General features: G+C 43.4%; 1 protein-coding gene across 3 annotated transcripts in view; it reads left to right on the top strand.

The window, feature by feature from the left end:
* phactr3b (phosphatase and actin regulator 3b) overlaps window positions 1-27020 on the top strand; it is a 59731-nt gene that overhangs the window by 5997 nt on the left and 26714 nt on the right. The window contains exons 1-7 of one of the 3 annotated variants that reach the window (XM_061687796.1): window positions 13811-13907; window positions 22016-22174; window positions 22315-22389; window positions 22564-22704; window positions 23976-24167; window positions 24259-24466; window positions 25871-26061. In XM_061687796.1, the coding sequence (XP_061543780.1) occupies window positions 13862-13907; window positions 22016-22174; window positions 22315-22389; window positions 22564-22704; window positions 23976-24167; window positions 24259-24466; window positions 25871-26061 (1012 nt within the window). In that variant the 5' untranslated portion in view covers window positions 13811-13861. Of the gene's footprint in view, window positions 1-13810; window positions 13908-22015; window positions 22175-22314; window positions 22390-22563; window positions 22705-23975; window positions 24168-24258; window positions 24467-25870; window positions 26062-27020 lie in introns of those variants that run through there. The other 2 variants (XM_061687795.1, XM_061687794.1) reach the window with 2 other exon arrangements.

Genomic DNA, 27020 nt, shown 5'->3' with positions numbered 1-27020 from the left:
GGACTAGGTGAGTTTTTTTTACTTCTTCCTAATTCTGTTTGAACATGTAAAGGAAGAAATCTATTGATGTTCTTTTCCTTTTTAAAAAAATACTTTTGTTATTATGAATGAGTGTTACGTTTATATGTTCAATAAAAAAAAAAACACTCAAATATATATAAAAATACAGATTTAAACATACACATATTTACAAATGCACATATATACTGTACATGTAAGTGTCCAAATATAGAGATGGCATGTCTAAAGATTGATTTAATGACTGATGGAGAGAGTGAGACATCAATTTCCACATGTAATATACTGTACAAGCATGAGCAGGGACAACACAGCAGTGAACAATCATATATAATACAAATATCAAACTTGCATACTCTTTACTTGACCTTGGCTGACTTGTGTCCTCATTGATTTAACTATGAGGTAATTTCTCCACTGGCCACCGTCAGCAATCATCTATTTAATGACCAAACTCCTCTAATCACCCACATCAAGACCATATTTAATAGTCTATGCCAGCAGTTAAGATTCACAGCGAGTGTTTTTTGTGTCTGTTTATACATCTTGTATTTTGAGCAAATTGAGTAGTTTGAGACGACTGGTTAGCCCATCTGCCTCTCAGTTCTGAGGACCGGGGTTCAAATCTGTTCTTCCTGTGCCTGCGTGGGTTTTCTCCAGGTACTCCGGTTTCCTCCCACATCCCCAAAACATGCGTTGTAGGTTGATTGAAGACTCTAAATTGCCCGTAGGTGTGCATGTGAGTGCGAATAGTTGTTTGTTTATATGTGCCCTGCCACTGCTGACGACCAGTTCAGGGTGTACCCCGCCTCTCGCCCGAAGATAGTTGGGTTCGGCTCCAGCACGGCTGCGACGCTAATGAGGATATGCGGTACAGAAAATGGATGGCTGGATGTCCAGTGTAAATTTGCCACTTACTGACCCAATGTCAGTTACGGTGAGAAACCTGAAATGACAAGATGGCCACTTTATTTTGCCGAGCCATGTATCCTCATTTTGTGACTCTATGACCTCCACGAGAAACAGACACAGCACACCTTTTTAGCAGAGAAGAGGAAAAACTCTAATCACACTTTTGTATGTTTGCCGATACCAGAACATTACGTTTACTGGCCGTGACTGTGACTATCACCCCCCCCCTCCACCTCCCACGTGGGCTCAAGCAGTAAGAAAAGGAGCATGATTTCATATCATATTGCTTTCAATGGTACATTTTAAGTTGCTTGACCATATGTACAAATTCAATCACCGAATACCACAGGATTTAATTACTGTATATTATCTTAATGACATACAGTAATGTGTTGTGGTATCACTCGTCTCATCCCCTTCCCCCACTACACACATATGACACAAGCACACACACACACACACACACACACACACACACACACACACACACACACACACACACACAACCCTGTCAACCCTCCCCCAACAAAATTCATAGTCTGGCATCAGTAAAGTGCAAATGCCACACATACAGTACAGTAGGTCTTAAAATGCTCTCTGTTGTGTTTTTGGGTGACATTTCAAACAGAGAAGTTCTCAAACCATGGCAAAAAATACTCTATTCCCATCAACAATTATCATTTGTTTTGAAAATTTCATATCGTGTTTTCTTATTGTACCCACTCCCCCCATGTTTTCTCTCATAACACTTCTTCAATCCATTTTCCATACACATGTCTGCCCTTTATGTGTTGGCATTTGCAGTGGTGGAATTACAATCCTGTTTGCCCCATTAGGCGTAATCTTGAGGGTTGATGTACACATGAGATCTACCCAGTGACTGAGTTAATGGGCCATATTGGAAGATTTGACTTAATTTGTCAACCATTTACATCAGGGAGTGTCCAAAGTCCGGTCTGACTCCCCAGGCCATTTCAGTGACTATATAATAACAAGCAGGTTGGCGAATAATGTTTTAAGTGCAGGAAAATCGTCATGAAATCAAGAGATGTGCTAACTGTTTAACGTCATTGCAGTATGATATACTGTAATTTTAGAAGACACGATGAAGAGGCAGCACAACATGGGTGGCACATCTACATTTTGAGTTTTGGGATTTGTACAGTTTTGGCCGTAGAAAAGGGATGGAAGGATGGATGGACGTTATGAAAACAAACATGTATGTGTGTCAACAGAAAGTCAGACAGAAAACTGCTAATATGATAGATCAACAAATGTTTTATGGTGCTGAAAAACAAATGCAACAACCACCAGCCATGATGTAACTCATTTTAAGTTCCTGTTGTAGGAAATGAAACTGAACTTTATTTGAGATTAATCAGAGGCACATTAAATGGTGGCATGTGTGTGCTGACTCCCTTTGAAAGAGTTTCAATGTGATTGGTTAATTCTGGACAGAGCCGCATCCGCATTCCCAGCTATAAGAGAGTGTGCACAGTTGTGCAACTGCATTACATCAGGTTTTTATTTTTACTTCCCCTCTCGAAATGATGAAAAAAATCAATTGAGTTGTAGAGGGTTTAGGACACATTAATTTCGTCTTGCTGTTGTTGTTGTTTTCAGAATCAGAATCAGAATCATCTTTATTTGCCAAGTATGTCCAAAACACACAAGGAATTTGTCTCCGGTAGTTGGATAGTAGTTTAGTTTAGTTTGATTTTTAAAATGTTTTACTTTCAAAACGCAAAGCCATTATAAAAAAATGCCCGTTATTCATGTAATTGGTTCACTTCACCACAATCAATGATGATTAATTACTTTACAGCTCCCACTGGATCCAATGTAATTTGAACTCTGGCAGACACTTCTCCTCTCAGTATGGTTTTCAAATTCCAATTTTAAACGTTACGTCCGCATTGGCATATTGATAGACATAGCACACTTCATTTCACTTCATGCGACAAGTGTGTGTGTTTTGCAGGTCTTTATAGCTGTCTGACAAGGGTTTGTGTTTGAACTTGTCATCGTTGACTTTGGATTTTCTTCCAGTACTTGACTGTGCTCTGTTCAGTCGCATTCTCTCACAGATGGAAAATATACTAGCTAGGTTAAATGGCCATTCCAGATTTCCTCAAAAGCAGGGGTGTCAAACTCAGTTGTGTCGGAGGCTACAATGTAGTAATTGCTTCAGTTAAAGGCCTTTTATGACTATGAAAACATCTAAATGTATCATATTATGTCATATACACACCAAAAGAAATGATGGATAATTTTGAAATATGAAGGTAGACAATTACTTCAATTTTTGTTCAATTTATTTTAAAAAGTGTTTTGGTAACGAAGAAATGCTTGCAATCTCTTCATGTTATTAAACGTGAAGACAATTTGCTAGTTTGGAAACGATTTAGCACATGAAACATGAAGTAGATGCACATGATTTGCTTTCGTGGGCCACATAAAATGATAAAAATGAAAAGAGAAAGAGTGAAACCTGGCTAGCTGCAGTTTACAAGTCCGGCCTTCCTGGCAAGTTTAAGGCCTGGATATACCAACATGGCATTCTCCCATGGATTCTCTGGCCACTCTTGGTCCACGAAGTTCCCACTTCTAAAGTAGAGGGCTTTGAGAGGAGAGTCAGCAGATTCCTTTGGAGGTGGCTGGGACAACCGTGGAGCATGAGCAGCATCGCTGCGTACGGTCATAACAACAAGCTGAATCTCCCTAGCAGCCTGAGTGACGAGTTCATGGTGACCCGTTTCAAGGGCGTGCTGCAATACCGAGGGTCCAGTGACCCAAAAGTAGCCCAGGCGGGCATCGAGTTCAAGATGGAGAGGAAGCACAGTTAAAGCACACAAATCATGGTTAAGGTAAAAGGTGCTGGTGGGCACGGTTGTCCTGACCTGGCCAGCAGCAAAACACCCTACTACGACAAGGAACAGGGGAAAGACAGGAGGTGCGAGCAGCAGTTGATTAGAGCCAAGCCAGATGGTTGGAATGTGGCAGCAGGGAGCCTGGACAAGATGGAAACAAGCGGAGGGTCTCATCAACTGAACTTTGGAAAGCTGAGCTCCATCGGATAGTTCTTGATCCAGGCTGTCTACTGTATGATGTTTTGCCAAGCCCATCAAACTTGTTCTGCTGGGGTAAAATGGAGTCCAGCCCAGTGTGCCCTCTGTGCCTGAAGAGAAGAACCCTAGAGCTCAGCTGCTGTTCAAAAGCCTTGGGTGAATGGTGCTACTGTTGGTGGCATGACCAAGTCCTCAAGGCCATAGCTGATGCTATCTGCAGTGGGATCAGCCAGAGCACGTCCCTTTGTCCAGTAGGGAACACCATCTGTTTTACCAGAACTGAGTAGAAGCCTACAGCAGCCGCTTGAACTACCTCCTCTGGCCTATTAGCAATGGCACAAGACTGGTAGCTCAAAGTTGATGTGGGGAGGCAAATGAAGTTCTCAAAAGCTGTCGCCACAATATTGCTCAGGCTGGACATAGTGTTCATCTTAGAAGCCTCCAAGGGGGTCATTCTCATGGAACTCACCATGCCTTGAGTGGACTGCATCGAGGAGGCCATTGAGAGGAAGAGGCTTCTACTACGAGTTGGTGGAGGAATGCTGGAGCAATGGGTGGAGGGCGAGGTGTGGGCCTATTGAGGACGGATGCAGACAGTTTGTGGGCCAGTCCCTATGGAAGGACTACAGGATGATGGGCATCACAGGGGTTAGCATGAGAAGGGCAATCAAGGTGGCACCTAGGCAGCAGACGTTGCATTGTGGTGGCTGTGACTCAGGAGAGGAGAGCCGTGGATGGGGTAAGTTGGGGCTTGATCAATCCCGGCTGGGTAGCCTGGGTAAGGGTGTCTGATAATTGAAAGACCCGACACACTCAACGACCCCAGGTTACATCTCTGAAGATCTGTCCAGGTGCATCCCTCGTTGATGTATGCCAAAATAATCAGTCCAGTTGCTATTTTTAAGCAGCACACAAGTTTTAAATGTTTTTTTTTTTTTAATCAGTAAGGAACATAAGAATGCCTACCTAGCAAATTACACTGTATATGTACCTGTACATCATATGATGGATGCATAGATCAACTGGGCCGGCAATACTGTCATGATCCAAAGTTGATTAGTTTTGTACCACTACCGTGAACTGGCCTTGGACAGATGAATGACATCTCTACTGAGGTCAATTCCGTCAGTTTCAGTAGTTGTGGGGAAGAGACTCTACAGTGACAGTTCGACTATGCATAGGTTATGGAAATTGTTTCCAAGGATATAATCCATCATGTAAAATATGTTGAAAACCCTTATTTCCAATGTCCTGTCTATGATTAACTGTTTTTGGATGAAGCAAAACAAAAATACTTTTTTATATATAAAATAGGTAGCTCAACTGTTACTGACCAATGGTTGTTCCGTAAACTGTGTCAAAATATGCCTCTATACTTCATTTTTGTTTTATTTTATATATATATTTTTTGTTGTATTTTGTTGACAGGAATATTACTTGACTGGCCCAAAATCTGTACTCTTGGTTGGTCCATAAATTAAATTCAGTTCCGCCAAGAAGGGTTTCGATAGCTTTTATCTACAGTAGCTACAAAAAGCAACCAGAGGAATTAAAACTTACCAAGGCACATTTAACCAAATATTAAATGTGGTGTATATATAATTTTTAAACCCTGCACTGAAACAGATATAATTTAGAAATGTTTTGCTTGGTGTATGTAACCTGGACACAGTGAAGAATCTGTGCGGCGGAACTACCAAGTTATAATACATATAGTACATTACTGTTGATCAAGTATAATACATTCAAACAGATCACACTTTACTGAACCCGGAATCCTCTTTAGTTTGTAAAGGGACAGTATCAATCAATCAATCAGTGAAGACACATTATACTTGAGTGTGGCAGTTATTTCTAAAGTATTTTGCTACAAATTGCTCCACAAATGAGCACTCTAGATATTGCTGATCGAACCCACATTTCTCTGTTCTCTCCCTGGTGGCTCAACACACCCACCATCCATCGTGTAAAGTGACAATGATGAAGGACCACACCAGTGACACTTTATTCACTGCAGTGTCAGCAGAATAAGAAAAACACCAACACGTTGTTATATTAGTCTTCATAACAAATGCACTTTTGTATCATAACATTGCATTTGGACCTTTTAGATCATTTCAATTAAATACAGAATTGGAATTTATTTATACTGAGCCCCTTGTCTGTTTGTGTATTCTTTATTGGAAGGGAGGCAATGTAGTAGATTTGTCCCAGTAGCTCAGGCTTATGGACTTAATAACAAGGGAGGAATTCAGGGGTAGGAGATAAATTACACTAATAACATGAATGTCAGTGAGTTGAATGGACAGGTCAGGGCCTTGCGAGTAGCGAGAACAGAGTCGCGTAGAATAGAATACAATACAATACAATACAATTCCACTAGATCTTATTGTACTTTTATTTTTATTCTTATCCTCAACACATCTTACTTCAGTTTTTAATGTTTATTATGTTTTGCTTTGTTTTTAATTTCATATATGTAATTATCTGTATTTTAGTGCTGTCTTCTTTATTGGTGAGCGAAAGACAAATTTCCACCACAGTGGACAATAAAGAATGATTCTATTCTAGTCAAAATTTTAAAAATAAAACAAAAATGCACATATACATAAATAGTTAATTTGGAAATGCAGTCATGTACAGCATAAAATGAAAAATACAGCAGAAGTGGAGGTTAGTAACAATGAGAACTTGTAATTTCCTGAATTGAAAATTTACTTTCTGATGGCTTGGTGGATGGAGCTATTACAGAACCTGGGGGTCCTGCACCGAATGCTACGGTATCTCTTTCCAGAGGTCAGCAGGGAAAACAGACCATACTGGAGTTATTACTTTCTTGATGTTTTAAATACTGCAGTTGTACCCCACCTCTCACCCTGCGTTAGCTGGGATACGGCCCCAGCATGCCCGCAATCCTAGTGAGGATCAGCGGAACGGAAAATGAATGAAGGAATGAATACTACAGTATGTTGAGTAATGTCACTGGCCAGTCAGTGATTGTATGAATGTGAATGTGAATTGTCTCTATATGCTCCCTGTGGTTGACTACCGTCCGTCCATAGTCAGTATAGAAAATGGATGGATGGATGTTGAATAAGCTCTGGATTGTTTGTTGTTCTTATTCATCCTCAAATCTTCTGTTAGGTTGTTATTAACCTGTTGTCAATTTCTGTTGATATTTGACCCACTGTTTTAAATCAAGCCTTGTGAATATTGAATGAAATCCATATTCACAGAGTAGTCTTTGGCTTTGTTTATGTTCTTTGCTTACTGCTTGTATCCCAGGGGAGAAATCCAGCCATTGACTTTTATTGTCTGTGATGTACTCAGCTTTCCTGCTGTTGTGTTTGAGTGGCCCTTGTGAAGATCGATATGGAACCGCAAAGCTTCTGTTTACACATCTAGTAATGTTGTCTGAATAATTGATTAGGTGCAAGCGAACGCAGGCAGCTCATTTTAAAACAATCACCGACCACAGGATTAGATACGTCTTCACAATCTTAGACATTTCAGTATGATACAGAGCATCAAAGAGAACAAATAAACAAACAAACAAACAAACTAACTAACTAAGGTAACTGAGTGAGTGAGTGAGTGAGTGAGTGACTTAAAGGCTTGGTTTTTCGTGTTAAAACTGCGAGCAATATTTGCATGTAGCCCCACTTCACGAATCTCTCCACCCCCTCGAGTCTCTGTCCAAAGCCACAGCCCTTACCATTGTGCAGATCTGTGCTCTCCTCATTAGTCAACTTTCAAAATTTGAATTGCCGGCACACACCCTCGCAACGTTAGAGATTACAAAGCAAAGCAAATCAAAGCAAATGTATTTATATAGTGCATTTCACACACCAGGTAACTCAATGTGCGTTACATGATTAAAAGTATTTGAAAACAAAGAAAAACAAAAAACAGCTGATAAACATTTAAAACAAAGAGAAAAAATAAAATACAATAAAAACAATGTATATTCTCAACGAGCTGCAGCTGTTTCATGGTCTTTTTGGGGAGTCCAGTCAGGAGACCATTACAGTAGGCAAGTATACTTGAGATTAAAAACATGGATGAGATTATCCAGGTCTGCATGGCAAATTCATTTTGGATATGTTCTTCAACTGGTAGAAGGCTGTTTTAGTAATCGATTTGATATGACTACAGCTATATGACTACGACTACCTCCTTGAGCCGTCACCTTATCGTGGTGGAGGGGTTTGTGTGTCCCAATGATCCTAGGAGCTAAATTGTCTGGGGCTTCACGGCCCTGGTGGGGTCACCCATGGTAAACAGGTCCTAGATGAGGGAACAGAAAACATGAATACAATAAATGGAAATAGATTTCCCTTGCCCAGACGCGAGTCACCGGGGCCCCCCTCTGGAGCCAGGCCTGGAGGTGGGGCTCGAAGGCGAGCGCCTGGTGCCCGTGCCTGCACCCATGGGGCCTGGCTGGGCATAGCCCGAAAGTAACTTGGGTTCACCTTCCAATGGGCTCACCACCTGTGGGAGGGGCCATAGGGGTCGGGTTCAGTATGAGTTGGGTGGTGGCCGAAAGCGCGGACCTTAGCGATACGATCCCCGGCTCCAGAAGCTGGCTCTAGGGATGTGGAATGTCACCTCTCTGGCACGGAAGGAGCCCGAGTTGGTGTGTGAGGTTGAGAAGTTCCGACTAGATATAGTCCAGCTCACCTCCACACATGGCTTGGGCTCTGGTACTAGTCCTCTTGAGAGGGGATGGACTCTCTTCCACTCTGGAGTTGCCCACAGTGAGACGCGCCAAGCAGGTGTGGGTACCGTATTTTCACGACCATAAGGCACACTTAAAAGTCTTCAATTTTCTCAAAATGGACGGGGTGCCTAATAATGCGGCGCGCCTTATGTGTGCACCAAGTTCCAAAATCTGTAAATGTTGTTGTGTGACTTTAATGAGCGCTCCGCTTGACTGACTGGGAGCATTTCCTGCCGACACGCTGCTTATATAGAGGAAGGCGGACGTTACTGAGGACAGCATGTTGACGTAAAGCGGGAAGGGTGCGCGTGACAGAGGACGCTAAAGACACGCCCCAGTAGGTATATAATTCCGGTATGTGCATCGGTTTGGCTAAGGACCCCTGAAAACGGCACCTACGAAGAGACACGCTTACGAAGCACCGTTTAAACTGCAAGCTATTAGTTACACAGAGGAACATGGGAATAAAGCAGCCGCGAGAGAATTTAAGATCAACGAATCACTGGTTCGCAAGTCAAGAAGACGAATCTGAATTTCCGCGGAAACAAGGCGAGGTGGCCCGAATTGGAAGACCAACTCGAGCAATGGATGAAAAGAACAGCCGGGAGAAGAGTCTCTCCAGTCACCATTCAATTGAGGGCAATAACGCTTGCATAAGAAATGAAAATCGAACATTTTCAAGGAAGTCCGTCTTCGTGTTTTTGTTTTATGAAACGGCGGCATCTATACATCCGGGCAAGGACTACCGTGGCGCAGCAACTTCCGGCGGATTACAAGGAAAAGCTGGCCATTTTCCGCTCCTACTGCAGTAAAAAGATTGCTGACAAACACATCTAGCCCAACCACATTACCAACATGGACGAGTTGCTGCTCACTTTCAACATCCCGGGGAACCACACTGTAGAGAAGAAGGGGACCACCACGGTAGCGATACGCACAACGGGGCACGAGAAGTCGGGCTTTTACTGTTATGCTTGGTTGTCATGGTAATGGACAGAAACTGCCACCTATGGTGATTTTTAAGAGGAAGACGCTGCCTAAAAAAAGGTTTCCAGGCAAAGTCATCGTTGAGAGAGTGGCTGAGTGAGGTGTACGTAAAGAGACCAGATGGTTTTTTCCACGCGTCACCATCCCTGTTGATCTGTGACTCCATGCGTGCCCATCTCACAGCCGCTGTGAGAAACCAAGTGCAACTAAGACTGGGAGGCAATGCCGGGCGAGTTACGCCACCATATGTGAATGGATTGTGGATGCTTGGGCTAAGGAATCTGCTTTGACAGTTGTCCGAGCGTTCGTGAAAGCTGAACAGCCCCCCGGCAACGAGACTGACTCTGACAATGGCGGGAGGGAACCCGGCATGTTTGTTGGAGAATTTGCCCAGCTGTTCATTTCGGATACAGAAGATGAGGACTTTGATGGATTTGTGGATGAGGGTTGATCAAAAAATAACGTGAAAAATAACGTGAAACATTGTTAAATACTTCAATAAAGTACAACCCGCCGCCTTTTTAAAAACATTGTTTTAGCGTGCACGCATGCTACCGTATGTTTTAAGCTAGCATATGTTTTACCATGCCTGCCAATAATACGGTGCGTATTATGTATGTGTTAAATACAGAAATAGACCCTGTAACTGAGACTGCATCTTTTAATACCTATACCTATGGGCGTGAAAATGCAGTATACTTATTGCCCCCCAGCTCAGCGCCTGTACATTGGGGTTCACCCCAGTGGACGAGAGGGTAGCCTCCTTCCGCATTCAGGTGCGGGGACGGGTCCTGACTGTTGTTTGTGCCTATGCACCAAACAGCAGTTCAGAGTACCCACCCTTTTTGGAGTCCTTGGAGGGGGTGCTGGAGAGCGCTCCCGCTGGGGACTCCATCGTTCTGATGGGTGACTTCGATGCTCACGTGGGCAATGACAGTGAGACCTGGAAGGGCGTGATAGGGAGGAACGGCCCCCCCGATCATAACCCGAGTGGTGCTCCGTTATTGGACTTCTGTGCTCACCACGGATTGTCCATAACGAACACAATGTTCAAGCATAAGGGTGTCCAGACGTGTACTTGGCACCAGGACACCCTAGGTCGCAGTTCGATGATCGACTTTGTGGTCGTGCCATCGGACTTGTGGCCGCATGTCTTGGACACTCGGGTGAAGAGAGGGGCGGAGCTGTCAACTGATCACCACCAAGGTGGTGAGTGGGCTCTGATGGTGGGGAAGATGCCGGTCCGACCTGGCAGATCCAAACGTTTTGTGAGGGTCCGCTGGGAACATCTGGCAGAATCTCCTGTCAGAAGGAGTTTCAACTCCCACCTCCGGCAGAACTTCACCCATGTCCTAGGGGAGGCGGGGGACATTGAGTCCGGTGGGGAGAATACTTCGAAGACCTCCTCAATTCCACTAACACGCCTTTCTATGAGGAAGCAGAGTCTGGGCTCTCTGAGGCGGGCTCTTCTATCTCTGGGGTTGAGGTCACCGAGGTGGTTAAAAAGCTCCTCGGTGGATGAGATTCATCTGGAATTCCTAAAGGCTCTGGATGTTGTCTGTTTGACACGCCTCTGCAACATTGCGTGGACATCGGGGACAGTGCCTCTGGATTGGTAGACCGGGGTGGTGGTCCCCCCTTTTAAGAAGGGAGGTTGTGTTCCAACTCCAGGGGTATCACACTCCTCAGGCTCCCTTGACTCCGCCAATGCTGCCCTCTGGTACCGATTCTGTTCATAACTTTTATGGAGAGAATTTCTAGGTGCAGCTGCCTTTTTAAAAACATTGTTTTAGCGTGCATGCATGTTACTGTATGTTTTAAGCTAGCATATGTTTTACCATGCCTGCGCCCAATAATACGGTGCACCTTATGTATGTGTTAAATACAGAAATAGACCCCGTAACTGAGACTGCGCCTTTTAATATGGTGCCCCCTATGGTCGTGAAAATACGGTAGTTCATATTTCGTCTTGTTTTATCTCAGTACAGTATGTTGCTGACGGGCTATTCCCCTAAAATACTGGCATTTCATTTTTCCATTGTTGCCACCCATTCTGTCCACACTATTAGCCAGCTGTAGCTTTCACCCTACAATCTCAAAAACATGAAGAAAAACTTGTTGATCGAATGGTCTTTTTAAAAATCATTCAAACAAAAAAAACAAAAAAAAACTGGACTTTTGTCCTTAATGCGCAAAAACAGGCAACACAGTATGACAGGAACAATGCTGAAAGGATATTGATAACTTTGCATTCCTCCCAGCTCTGGCTGACTATATTAACAAAATATTATTCCATCTATTCTTATACATTATATTCTTATATTACAAAACAAAATACATTCCATATCATAACAGCGGCACGGGGAACGACTGGTTAGCATGTCTGCCTCATAGTTCTGAGGACCGGGGTTCAAATGCCGGCCTCGCCTGTGTGCCGTTTGCATGTTCTTCCCGTGCCTGTGTGGGTTTTCTCCAGGTACTCTGGTTTCCTCCCACATTCCCAAAAAGATGCATGCTAGGTTAATTGAAAACGCAAAATTGTCCGTAGGTGTGAATGTGAGTGCGAATGGTTGTTAGTTTATATGTGCCCTACGATTGGCTGATCTTCTCGCCCAAAGATAGCTGAGATAGGCTCCAGCACGCCCGCGACCCTGGTGAGGATAAGCGGCACAAAAAATGGATGTCCATCATCAATTGTCTCAGTGCACTGCAATGACTCATGTACACACAAGGAAATGGAGAGTTGAGTAAAAAAATTAGACCTTGCCATGGAGCAGGAAGTGGAACAATTTGTAATTCTCGTGATTTGGTTCTGAAACGTGGCACGGTGGACGACTGGTTAGAGCGTTAGCCTCACAGTTCTGAGGACCCGGGTTCAATCCCTCCTGTGTGGAGTTTGCATGTTCTCCCCGTGCCTGCGTGGGTTTTCTCCGGGCACTCCGGTTTCCTCCCACATCCCATAAACATGCATTCATTGGAGACTCTAAATTGCCCGTAGGTGTGAATGTGAGTGCGCATGGTTGTTTGTTTGTTTGTATGTGCCCTGCGATTGGCTGGCAACCAGTTCAGGGTGTACCCCGCCTCCTGCCCGAACACAGCTGGGATAGGCTCCAGCACGCCCGCGACCCTAGTGAGGAGAAGCGGCTCAGAAAATGGATGGATGGATGGTTCTGAAACGGATCTCCTTGTCAGTGAGGGCGGCACCGTGGGCGACTGGTTAACACAGCCGCCTCGCAGTTCTGAGGAGCTTTTTGCGTGTTCTCCCCGTGCCCATGTGGGTTTTCTGCACGTACTTCGGTTTCCTCCCACATTCCAAAAACATGCATGGTAGGTTAAGTGAAGACTCTAAATTGCCCGTAGTTGTGAATGTGAGTGCAAGTGGTTGTTTGTTTATATGTGCCCTGTGATTGGCCGGCGACCGGTTCAGGGTGTACCCCGCCTCTCGCCCGAAGATAGCGGATAGGCACACCTGTGACCCTAGTGAGGATAACCGGTTTAGAGAATGGATGCATAGTTTCTTTGCATTTTTGCATAAAATCTGAATAAATGTTTTTTTTGTTATATTACTGCATCGCCCTGTAAGAAGCGCGATACTTGCCTTGGGCCTTGTTAAATGTTACTTTTAGTATATGACAAGGACTGCGGAAAAAAAAATGGACGTTGGGCCACAAATGGCCCCCAAGCTGCATTTTGTCTCTTTCTTTATCGACCATACTTTTTGCACACAAAGGTACCCTTCCCAAGCTATTCAAACAGAGTTGGAAGCATAGACTAGTCCGGTGTGTCTCGGTGAAAATGAAGAATTCTAAATTTGGGACTTAACTCCTCTGATTGATTTATTGTTTGATAGGTTGGTTGGTTGAGAGTGGCATCTTGTATATTTTGTCGATATTGTATAGTGTTTGATGAGTGTGCTTAACAGGAACTAAACGCTTGAACAGTGCACGCACTGTGTCGCGCGCGCGTGTGCGCGTGTGTATGTGTGCTGGTTTAGTTTCCCCATGCTGTCCGGAGGGGCGGGGTCCACATGGCGCGTCGCGCTTGCAGCCTCCGAGGCTGCTTTTTCACTCCTGATTCCAACCACCCCCCGCCCCCATCGCCGTGAAAGCAGATTTTCAGGCGTTTTAGCTATATTCTCTTTTACTTTCGTAGACAGATGTGGAATGATAGGTCGAAGAGTACAGCGGTGCAGCGTTTTACACGTGAGTGACATTTTCCGATTCGCTCAGTACTACTGAGATGTGTGTTCTTTTACTTAATTTACTTATAAAACATGTTTCTGTTGGGCGTTAATGAGTTAAAAGCATTGCAGTTGCTGATGGTACTTGTTTTTGTTATTTTGAGCAACAGTCATCCAGCACCACTGAATGCAGAATTGAGTATGCGTGCGATGGATGTGCAGTACTACTACTACTTGTAGTAATGTTCTGTTTCCTGAATGGTGCTTGATTTCTCCTCTTTGTGCTCGCAGAAAAATACAAGAAAATACAGTTTTTAATAAATATTTCAAGAAAAGTTGCAAATTAAAAATACAGTGGCTTACATTATGCATTATTATCTGCTGAGCTATGATTGGTTGCAGTTTTCTGTCTCTCTGTGTGGCAACAGCCTTCCCATCCACCCAGCAACTCCCAATTTCTTCTGCTGTGGTGATTCTCTGCCTTCCAGGGTCTTTTTCTGCAGCATCCAGTGTGGTAACCATGGCAACGGCAGCCTAACCCTGTGCGTGCTGTAATAGCGATGGCACGCTTGACCTAAATTTCTCATCACATCATATGGAGGCAGACATTACTTGGGCAGTTGACCTGCTTCTGATTGTTGGTGGTCAAGGAGCTTTGTATCACTGAGAGTCAAAACATTTATTTGATGCCTGTGGATCAAATCGATGATTGGTTGTGGTTGGTGTTGTGTTTTTCATCAGGTCTCTAGCTCGTTTGTTGAGTTTTTACACGATGCCTCGGTAGGCAGATGGAAGAGCTGCAACAGTCAAGAGCTTGCATGTTTTCATAAAAAGTGTATGTTCAACATAGACGATAAAGGGAACCTGTGTATTAGTAATTTTATATTGTAATTCACATACGACTTTGACATTTCTCTGGAAATAATCTTATGTAGCTGGGGATGGTAAGTGTATATGCTTTATTAATTTCTTAGGTGACGAGTGAGCATATTTTGTGGATTTAGGAGTTACTGACAGAGACGTGAAAAATTCATGGAGCGATACTTTTGCGCAGCCCACGACTCAGCTGTAGCCTCCCTGAGGTGTCAGCATGTTGTCAGAGCCAGACTGTGTAGGAGTGCCTATTTTTGTCTGTTCTCAAAGGAACATAGTTCTCACTGTACGTTCAATGCAGCACCACAGAAGTGGTCTCAATAAACTTGGGTATCCATCACAATGATCAATCCTCTTGCGTAGCACAGCTTACAAGTGCAGGGACAGCTGTTGGTAATCCACCTCTAACAGCACATTGTATAGTAGCTCTTCTCACTGATAGATATCAATGCTAATATACATTTTGTCTACAGAATCAGCCTTAACAAACAGCTTTTCCTGATTTACTTTTACATTATAATGAACATTAATCAGAAAAATCCATAATGTAAAAAGATCAGCACAGCTCTCATCATCTGTGCTGAAGCTTTTGGTGATCCACAAAGCCCAATCTTCGGAGTTCCCCTTTTTTTTCTGAGACTCAAACGAGAAGTTTGTTTCCTGTTTGAGACCCAAACTGACTACAATACACATCTATTGGCATAAAATCTGTGAATGATGTACATATAAACAACGTACATAGAAACAGAAAGAGAACACAGCCCTATGGGGGCACAAACCAATGCAAACTGTAGGCCGGTCCAAGCCCGGATAAATGCAGATAGTTGTGTCAGGAAGGGCATCCGGCTTAAAACTTTGCCAAACAAATATGAGCATTCATCCAAAGAATTCCATACCGGATCGGTCGTGGCCAGGGTTAACAACATCAGCCAACGGCGCCGTCAACCTGCAGGGTGCCGGTGGAAATTCAGCTACTGTGGGTCGAAGTCGAAGAAGAGATGGAAAGCAGGTTCTTTGGCAGGAAGAGAAGAGGAAAGCACAGAGCCTAGAACTGAATGTGGGGACTTTGAATGTTGGGACTATGACAGGAAAATCTCAGGAGTTGGTTGACATGATGATTAGGAGAAAGGTTGATATATTGTGTGCCCAGGAGACGAGGTGGATAGGCAGTAAGGCTAGAAGTTTAGGGGCAGGGTTTGAATTATTTTACCATTGTGTAGATGGGAAGAGAAATGGAGTCGGGGGTATTTTAAAAGAAGAGTTGACTAAGAATGTCTTGGAGGTGAAAAGATTATCAGATCGAGTGATGAGGCTGAAACTTGAAATTGAGGGTGTTATGTATAATGTTATTAGTGGCTATGCCCCACGGGTAGGTGAAAGAGAAATTCTGGAAGGAGCTAGACGAAGTAGTTCTGAGCATCCCAGACTGAGAGAGAATCGTGATTGGTGTAGATTGTAATGGACATGTTGGTGAAGGAAATTATGAAGTGATGGTTAAGTACGGCATCCAGGAAACGAACTTGGAGGGACAGATGGTGGTAGACTTTGCAAAAAGGATGCAAATGGCTGTAGTGAACACTTTTTTTCAGGCAGGAACATAGGGGGGCCTACAAGAGCGGAGGTAGAAGCACGCAGGTGGATTACATCTTGTGCAGACAATGTAATTTGAAGGAGGTTACCGACTGTAAGGTAGTGGTAGGGGAGAGTGTGGCTAGACAGCATAGGATGGTGGTGTGTAAGATGACTCTGGTGGTGGGGAGGAAGATTAGGAAGACAAAGGGAGAGCAGAGAACCATGTGGTGGAAGCTGAGACAGGACGAGGTGGCAAAGGCCAAACAAGAGGCATATGATGACATGTATGCCAGGTTGGACACTAAAGAAGGAGAAAAGGATCTATACAGGTTGGCCAGACAGAGGGATAGAGATGGGAAGGATGTGCAGCAGGTTGGGCTGATTAAGGATAGAGATGGAAATATGTTGACTGGTGCCAGTAGTGTGCTAGATAGATGGAAAGAATACTTTGAGGAGTTGATGAATGAGGGAAATGAGAGAGAAGGAAGAGTAGAAGAGGTGGTGTGGACCAGGAAGTGGCAATGATTAGTAAGGGGGAAGTTAGAAAGGCATTAAAGAGGATGAAAAATTGAAAGGCAGTTGGTCCTGATGACATTCCTGTGGAGGTATGGAAGCATCTAGGAGAGGTGGCTATGGAGTTTTGGACCAGCTTGTTCAATAGAATTCTAGCGCGTGAGACGATGCCTGAGGAATGGAGGAAAATTGCGCTGGCGCCCATTTTTTAAGAACAAGGGTGATGTGCAGAGTTGTGGGAACTATAGAGGAATAAAGTTGATGAGACACACAATGAAGTTATGGGAAAGAGTAGTGGAGGCTCGACTCAGGACAGAAGTGAGTATTTGTGAGCAACAGTATGGTTTCATGCCTAGAATGAGTACCACAGATGCATTATTTGCATTGAGGATGTTGATCGAAAATTACAGAGAAGGTCAGAAGGAGTTAAATTGTGTCTTTGTAGATCTCGAGAAAGCCTATGACAGAGTACCCAGAGAGGAACTGTGGTACTGCATGCAGAAGTCTGGAGTGGCAGACTATGGCAGACTATAATTAGTGGTATGTTAGAATAATACAGGACATGTACGAGGGCAGCAGAACAGTGGAGAGGTGTGCTGTAGGTGTGACAGATGAATTTAAGGTGGAGGTGGGACTGCGTCAGGGATCAGCCTTGAGCCCCTTCCTGTTTGCAGTGGTGATGGATAGGCTGACAGATGAGGTTAGACTGGAATCCCTGTGGACCATGATGTTTGCAGATGACATTGTGATCTGCAGTGAAAGCAGGGAGCAGGTGGAGGAACAGTTAGAAAGATCGAGGCATGCACTGGAAAGCAGAGGAATGAAGATTAGCCGAAGTAAGACAGCATATATGTGCATGAATGACAGGGGTGATGGGGGAAGAGTGAGGCTACAGGGAGAAGAGATAGCAAGGGTGGAGGACTTTAAATACTTGGAGTCAACCGTTCCGAGCAATGGTGAGTGTGGTCAGGAATTGAAGAAACAGGTCCAAGCAGGTTGGAACGGGTGAAGGAAGGTGTCAGGTGTGTTATGTGACAGAAGAGTCTCTGCTAGGATGAAGGGCAAAGTTTATAAAACAGTGGTGAGGCCAGCCATGATGTACGGATAAGAGACAGTGTCACTGAAAAGACAACAGGTAGCAGAGCTAGAGGTGGCGGAAATGAAGATGTTGATGTTCGCTCTCGGAATGACCAGGTTGGATAAAATTAGAAATGAGCTCATCAGAGGGACAGCCAAGGTTCGATGTTTTGGAGATAAAGTTAGAGAGAGCAGACTTTGATGGTTTGGACATGTCTAGAGGAGAAATAGTGAGTATATTGGTAGAAGGATGATGAGGATGGAGCTGCCAGGCAAGAGAGCTCGAGGAAGATGGATGTCGTGAGGGAAGACATGAGGGCAGTTGGTGTTCGAGAGTAGGATGCAGGAGATAGGCTTATATGGAAAAGGATGACGAGCTGTGGTGACCCTTAAAGGGACAAGCCGAAAGGAAAAGAAGAAGTTTGCAGCCTGCTGAAACTTTTGTTTACCTTTAGAAAAGGCCTTTATGCTGTCTTAAACATTGATCCATTTTCTATACTGCTTGTATTATTAAGTTCACTGGTAAATTTGAGTCTAACTCAGCTGACGTCAGGCAAGAGGTGGAGGAAATCCTGGCTCCTCAGCAGTCAGTTATTGTTGGACATATACTGTCGACAATTTAGAGTCTTCAAATAACCTAACATGCATGGTTTTGCAATGTGGGAGGTAGACCCAGAAACTTCACACAAGAAGGTCCATATTCAAACCCAGAACCTCTTGACTTGGATGCAGATGTACTAACCTCTGGAACACTGTCCTGCCCTTGCCTTAATCAGATTTCATTCACAATGTCAAATTTTCTGTAGGGCGGGCGCGCTGGCTCCTCGCCTTCTCCTGGATCTTCTGATTACGGGTGCTACCTGTCCCAACGGCTTTGGTTGGGTGTCTGTGTTGTGGGTGGAGTTTCTTTCATTTCCTTTGGGCCTGTCCGCCCAGGGTACTTTTGCCTGTGCACTTTGGTGGCACCGGATGGCATGGGCTCCTGGGCCCCCTGTACCTTCTCAGGGATGGGGTCCAGGTTCTTCCTTGGCTTCTGTGTTTTGGAAACTAGCCTTGCTTGGGCTAGCGATGGGCACGGCAGTTCTTTTGAGTATAGTAAATCAGTAAATCACTAGAATCAGTTTGTTAAAAAAATTTGTTCAAAAGATTCCTTCACCGAATTGTTCTGTTATTTTTCATAAATCATTCAAGTGCTTCCTCATTCAGTTCATGATTCAGCACTGAGGATCATGTTCACTCAGCACGTTCACTGAAGGACGATGCCCTGTTGTCACATATTGTAAATTAGGAAAGGTGGGGAGATTTAAAAAAAAAAAAAAAATCACCTACCTCTCTCTCTCTCAGCAAGCTCTCGAACACCCAGCTTCGTTTGTGAATTGTGAACATCTGTGCGGCGAGCTCAGCTACCTCACAGATCCTTCCGCATCACCTCTACATCAGCACAGGCTCCTGCCGGCCGGCAAGACTTCTCTTCATTCCACCGCGGTGGACAGCTTTGTTGACACCAGCACCCCGCCAGCCGAGCTTCCTGCTCACTCTACCTTACTGTTATTGTCATCTGATTGGTGTAAAGCATCTTTTAGTGTCTTGAGAAGCGCAATATAAGCTTGATGTATTATTATTATTATTATTATTATTGTCACTCATCGTACTGGTTCGCAGTGAACTTCTGCAGAATAGTTCACTGCATACGTAATAGTATGTCGATCCGTTTCAACAAACGCAAAGCAAAGGAAAGTAAATTTATGTATGTAGCGCATTTCATACACAAGATAACTCAATGTGCTTTACATGATTAAAAGCATTAAAAACAAAGAAAAAAAAATGCTTATAAACATTTAAAACAAAGAGGGAACAATAAAAATACAATTAAAATAGCATAGAATGCAATAAATATAATTTAAAAGTGGAAATGCTCTAAAAAGCATGAGGGGAAAAAAACCTGGACTTAAAAACATGCACACTTGGGGTTGACGTCACTTCTGTTGGCAACTTATTCCATTTGTGTGCAGCATAATAGCTAAATGCTGCTTCACAACTCTGTGCTCCACTATTTGACCTGAGTCTGTCGATCTCAGAACCCTACTGGGTTTATATCCCATTAGCATTTCTTTCATGTATTCAGGACATAAGCCATTTAGAGATTTATAGACCAGTAGCAGAACTTTAAAATATATTCTAAAGCTGACTGGGAGCCAGTGCATAGACTTTAGAATTGGTGTAATATGCTCTGACCTCTTTGTTCTGGTCAGAACCCGAGCTGCAGCATTCTGAATGAGCTGCAGCTGTTTAATGCTCTTTTTGGGGAGTCCAGTCAGAAGACCATTACAATAGTCAAGTCTACTTGAGATAAAGGCATGGATGAGCTTCTCCTGGTCTGCTTGACACATGCAAGCCTTCACTCTGGATATGTTCTTCAGATGTTAGACGGCAGATTTAGTAATTGCTTTGATATGACTGTTGAAAGTCAGGTCAGAATCCCTCTCCCATCTGCACGCTGGCTGCTCATTGGCTATTTGACGAAGATTCAGAAGTGAGTGACGGAATGCTGCAGCAATTCAGTTTCCACTCCCAGCCGACTTGCTCACGGTGGAGGCCAAGCTCAAAGAATGAATCATTTCATAAACTGATTCAATTCAGTACGTTCACTAAAAAGATTCGTTATTTTGAGCGAAATGTTCGCGAATGATACAACACTGACATGGGGTCGGGATGGTCTTACCACCTTGTTGCACTTGTGAGAGGTTGTCTGAGTGATCTCAGCCCAATACATTATCAACTACTGTATGCTGGTCTTGGCAGGACTGGAAAAATGTTCAGCAAACGAGCCTGCAAATGGCAAAAAAAAATAACTTGCATGTATTCTTCCAACAAAGCCATGTACGTAGAATAACTCTGTTGGTAATGTCATAATGATAATAGTAATGATAAAATAAATAAATAATAATAATAGCAATTTATGGCCCAAAGTGTGGGCCACCGTATTTGTTGACCCACCTAATTAGCACAATATATCTCTAATTATCAATTAGGAATCTCCAAGCTGTGATTGATTGGAATGTGTAAAAATGATGTCTTGAAAGTAATTGGGCTGTTTCACTGTTCAGCTTTACATTTCAATATTTGCACATGATTTGACTGTGTTAATTCTTATCATGCTGATGCATAAAAAATTTGCATGTGTTGATTTATGAAGTTTAGAAAGTGTGAAGTGGATTGATTATTAATGAGCATATTTATACCCCCATGTTCACATACACTTATTGGGGTTATAAAAACTACTGTATATATGGTATTTAGCAATTATAGCCGTATATGTTGATAAGAGCTGTGATTTAAGGTTTTGGTGTGAGTCCAGAGGATTTTCAGCTTTCAAATTGGACCCTGGCACTTTTTAATTTTGGGAATGATGAAATTAGTATTTGATTTGAAACATGTCAGAACATGAGAAACGCTGTTGATCAGTTTTCCAAGCAGCCCAAACTTTTGATGTCCATGAATGTCTTGTTTTACTTAAAATGCATCGAATTTGTCTAAAAATAATGACAAACATAATTTAAAACATTTATACTTGCTTTTCATTTTATGTGCAACAAATGGGTGGGACAAATGATCTTTTACATTTTATTTATTTTTGTGTACAGTGTTCCCGTTGGGCATAATAATTAATATAATTATTTGGCTACCTAGGCTTTACTATCATTGTCAAAACAGAGTTTGACAGTTTTGTTAATTTGGTCTTTGGACACTATGGCGAGGAGCAGTTAAATGCGAGAGGATGATGATTTGCTCATAAAAGTTGGCTTACTCCTGAACAATTTCTCCCCACCCACTTTTGAAATGCAGGCTTCAGACCAATGCCTGCCTCAGATCATCCGAGTTTCACATAAACAATGCAATTCTCTGTCTTTCCCCGCATCCTTAGTTTCCCCTCCAGATTTAGACGAGAATCTACTGTATTTAGCATGTATCGCCTGTGACCCACATACACGGCTCTCACGTGATGAGGTCTCAGCCAATTGTGTGAGAAGGGATACGAATAAGAAATTGCCTGGTTCTTATTTTAGTGTTCCACTGTCTGCTCTTATCTTGAAGATGTGATGGACCAACAGAGGGTACTGCAGTCTGGCTGCCTGGTCTCGGGGGTTCGCACACCTCCTGTAAGACGCAACAGTAAGTTAGCCAACCTGGGACGCATCTTCAAGCCATGGAAATGGAGGAAAAAGAAAAATGAGAAGCTGAAGCCCTCAGTGGGTGAGTTGATCTATTTTGTGTTCCATCAGTGATAGTAAATACTGTACTTTCAATTTGAGCTGGCATTGGCACTTCAACTAGAACTTTTACACTATTCGGTTCCATCACTGGACTCTTTTCACAAGTGCTTTATTTTGCAGTTGTGGAGAAAAAGGCAGCAGTACGACAGAAGCGAGATGACCTCCTTAAACAGAACCCTGGGAAGATGGAAGCAGGTGAAAAAATTAGACACACAATCACGCACGTATGCCCGTGTGCACGCACGCACACACACTCACACTCACACGCACACACAGACACTCACACATTCAAGTTAATTACAGGTTATTACTTTTCATTTGTTTTGCCAAATGATGTCTGCATGCATCAAAAGTCATTCTTGCGTGCAGATTCAGACCTTGCTTGTGGAGGTAACAATGAAGATCAGGACACTCCAAACCACTCAGATGGAGATGACAGAGATGAGGAGCCCATAGCATCGCCGGCCAGTACCACTGAAGACCCGGGCCATGATTTTGAAGCTTTAACAGGTATAAAAGGAGAAGGACCACTGCAAATGGGGCTCGCAAAACATTAGAAACTACAAGATAAGATCCACCGGCACCCAACATTTCCAAAGGTTTCTACACCTGTCCCTTCTGTCCTGCTAACTTTATGGTTCAATCTTTCCCCTTGTGACAGACATCCCTGACCTTATTCCGGATTCCAAATCTTCTACTTATCTTGATGCTCGAAAATTCTTGCCATCCTCATCTAACCTACCGATTCTCTTCAAAATACAGCATCTCAGCTGGTACAAATCACTAATGTCCAATTCATAGTACCAGATTCTGGAATTTGATCTCATCCTTCTTGATCTGAATGTGGCATTTGACACCATTTCCTAAAATATCTGCATTGGCTTCTTGTCTTCCCTTGGACTCATAAATATACCCTCCACCCACACTTACAGTAAGTCATAAAACTGCAGTGCTTCAATTTTCATCCATCTCCTGTTAGCCACTTTGAAGTTTGACAGTTTTGAGGATTTTGTAGACGATTATAATAATATTAGATTTTCTTTTCTAACAGCCTTATTTTATTTAATAATTGTTCATTGAAATGTATTATTCCATTCAGAATTGTTTACATCTGCATTACAATACATCTAAGAATAGAATAATTTCTCCCTCACTAATAATAATAATAATAGTAACAAATCAGTTATTGCACACACACACAAAAAGTCTCTTTGGTAGGTATGCTATGCAGGCAGATATCCATCCATTCTCGGAGCCGCTTCTCCTCACAAGGGTCGCAGGAGTGCTGGAGCCTATCCCAGCTGTCATTGGGCAGGAGGCGGGGTACACGCTGAACTGGATGCCAGCCAATCGCAGGGCACATATAAATAAACAACCATTCACACTCACATTCACACCTACGGGCAATTTAGAGTCTTCAATTAACCTACCATGCATTTTTCTGGGATGTGGGAGGAAACCGGTGCGCCCGGAGAACACCCACGCAGGCACGGAGAGAACATGCAAACTCCACATCGGCGGGGCCGGGAATTGAATACCAGTCCTCAGAACAGTGAGGCAGACGCTCTAACCAGTGCTTTCGCCGCAGGCAGCTATGTAATAATTCAATCCAAACAAATATAATTCAAATAAAGGTTCAAGATGTTTGTTTTGCTTATATTACAATACTGAATACACTGAAACAAAACAGAGAATTTTCCATATGTAGTAGTTCCAAAAAGTGTGCTCTTGGTGGAGACAGAGATGTCTCAAACGGAACTATTCAATTCTGCCACTTTTAGTGCAAGATGTGATGGAGGATTGCAAGGCAGTGGAAGATCCCAGTCAAAGTGAAAACGGAGGTCCCTTTGATGAGCATTTGGTGGAGTTCTCTGACTGCAGAAAGGAACCGGCCCCTCCTCAGAGACGTGCCAGCACCCCTCCAGGACCCAACCTCCAAGTCAAAGTGCTCACCAGACTGGGCAGCCTTGATGGTGAGTTTAGATAGTCGTACTCATCTTGGGCGTCCGTGCTGCTTCATCTTCCACTCGCATCTGACGCTGGCTCATATATATCCCTTCTCAGGTGCGCCACCAGTGCGAGTGAAAAAATCTCCAGCCACCTTACCCAGGAATTTCACGCTTCCCAAAGACCCTCATGGCTCCCTGTTGAGAGGCCGAATGTCCACACCAACTGGCTCCCCCCACCTTGGCGCAATCCATTCTCAACTACCCCCCAGCTGCATAATCGAGGAACTGCACCGTGCGCTGGCCACCAAACATCGACAGGACAGGTTGGACAGTGTGTTATATATTATATTGAAATCACAAATATACGCTACAAGTATTATATGAATAACAAACATTCATTTATGAATTGACAAGAATAGGACAATGGCAGTTTTACGTTATTGAGTTAGTTTTTTTGTCTCTCTCTAGCGCTCTCTCTCTCTCTCTCTGTTTGTTGGTTTGTCTCTCTGTCTGTCTGTCTCTCTCTATTAGTACTGATTAGCCCTCAATTAAAAATTTTTTGCATCGTTTCCCCACGTTACTTGGGCTTCCTTTCTCAATTATTAGGTTCATTTAAAGGTTTAAATTGTCCATAGGTGTTATTGTGAGTCTGAATGGTTGTTTGTCAGCCCTGCGGTTGGCCGGCGACCAGTCCAGAGTGAACCCTTTGTCTCGCCCACTCATCTGGGATAGGTTAATGAGAATGAGCAGTTTGAAAAAAAAAAAAGATTGGGTATACAGTATATAATATCCTAATAGTTTTGTCCCTGTCATGTAACTAATGGAGCTTACTGTGTGTTCGAAACATATTGTTAATTAACACCTCTAAATTAAGACTTCCCTGACAGTGTCAGTTATGATTACCTTTATAAAAGCAGAACATTTGATACAGGTCTTGGATAAAATATCATACTGCCATTGGAAGTGAGAACATTTTCTGGATGTTTTGCTGAATGACTTTTGACCTAATATACATAAATTATATCGTGTTAGATACCTTCGAAGATAGTGTCTGTACTTGACGTGGAAATCATCTTTAAACATCTAAGAAAGATTAGAAATGTCTTATCTGACCTTTGACATTTACAACTTTGGCCCATGTTTCGACCTCAAATTTGCCAAACCTACTAATTTAACACAATGAGCTTGCCACATTTCTCCACTCTGAAGTTATTTTAAACTATTGAGTATATTCATGGCGGCACGGTGGACAACTGGTTAGAGCGTCAGCCTCACAGTTCTGAGGAGTGGGGTTCAATCCCCGCCTGTGTGGAGTTTGCATGTTCTCCCCGTGCCCGCGTGGGTTTTCTCCGGGCACTCCGGTTTTCTCCCACATCCCAAAAACATGCATGAATTGGAGACTCTAAATTGCCCATAGGTGTGAATGTGAGTGCGAAGGGTTGTTTGTTTGTATGTGCCCTGCGATTGGCTGGCAACCGGTTCAAGGTGTACCCCGCCTCCTGCCCGATGACAGCTGGGATAGGCTCCAGCACGCCCGCGACCCTAGTGAGGAGAAGCAGCTTAGAAAATGGATGGATGGAGTATATTCATCCAACGTAATGAACTGTTAAATCAAAGCCATGTTTTCCTCAGTGGCTATAACATATCTGTAATCTTTGTGTCAAGGTGATACTAATTGTATGCATTTGAAATGGTTCCTGATGTTGTCATTTTGTATTTGGCTTCAGCTTCCAAATGAAGGAGGTGCGTGTATCTCCCAAACGCAGGCTAGATGGTCGCCTCTCCCGCACCTCCAGCACAGAGAGGGAGCCTGCTGGCGAGCCGGAGACCAAGAAGCAGTCTGATGAGAACAAGGAGAACCGGCGTCTGGATGAGTACTTGAGTGATCAGGACAGCTGGAACGAGTCTGTGATCTCTGGTACGTCTCCTCACTACGAACAGGGCTTTAGTATAATCCAGTCGTGTATGGACAAAGCCAGCTAAAGTTTGACATGCAGTTGTTGGATAGTGAGGCAGCATAATCTCTGCTGATGTTAACCGTATTTACATTGAGTGCATCCAATGACAGACTTACTCATGTTAAGTTTCATTGTCCTGCCAACGTCTGTTGGTAGGGACTTAATTTTTAACTCGTGATATGGGTCAGTAGTGCACAGCAGCATGGAGTGAACATATGTGTCATACTGTGGCGCAAGACTGTTATAGCATGCAATATGCCTGTCATTAGCACAGTATGATATTGCAGTCCATAATTTGATCTGGTTAAGTGTTAGCTGCTGTGGCAGAGGAAAAAAAAACATTGTCATCAAAATTACATTGGTTCAGCAAATGTGTGATAGGCTGTTCTCATGTTTCAAGAATTAAGAATGGAATGGTCTGATTGCTGCGATTGGCTGGCGACCAGTTCAGGGAGTACCCCGCCTCTCAGCCGAAGATAGCTGGGATAGGCTCCAGCACGTCCGCGACCCTAGTGAGGAAAAGTGGTACGGAAAATGATGAATGAATGGTCTGTTTGATGCAATGCTTGCTTCGACTGTTGCTCAGTCATCTTAGACTGACAACTCGCACTGTTGCAAGTTTAAACGCGAGTAATCAATGAGTGGCTTAATGAGAGCACCTGTTGCTCTGCTGCCTTCCCTGCTGTAGATTTTCGTGCAGAGTTACTCATTGCATTGACCCAGTGTGCTGTGGGAGGAAGCAACAGTGGAATCTGCTAGAGAGCAGCACTTAAAGAGGGATGCTAACTTAAAAAGACACATCAACAATGTAAATGAGTTCAGCCTTCAGAGTTACTTATTAACATAGCTCACACCTAATTATTGATTTGTATTAATTTACTATTTTATTTACCAGGTGTCTTAATAACATAACTGTAAC

Source organism: Phycodurus eques, chromosome 10 (assembly GCF_024500275.1).
Source record: "Phycodurus eques isolate BA_2022a chromosome 10, UOR_Pequ_1.1, whole genome shotgun sequence".
Lineage (NCBI taxonomy): Eukaryota > Metazoa > Chordata > Actinopteri > Syngnathiformes > Syngnathidae > Phycodurus > Phycodurus eques.
The sequence above is the reverse complement of the archived record's forward strand: the minus strand, read 5'-3'. Positions and strand labels throughout refer to the sequence as shown.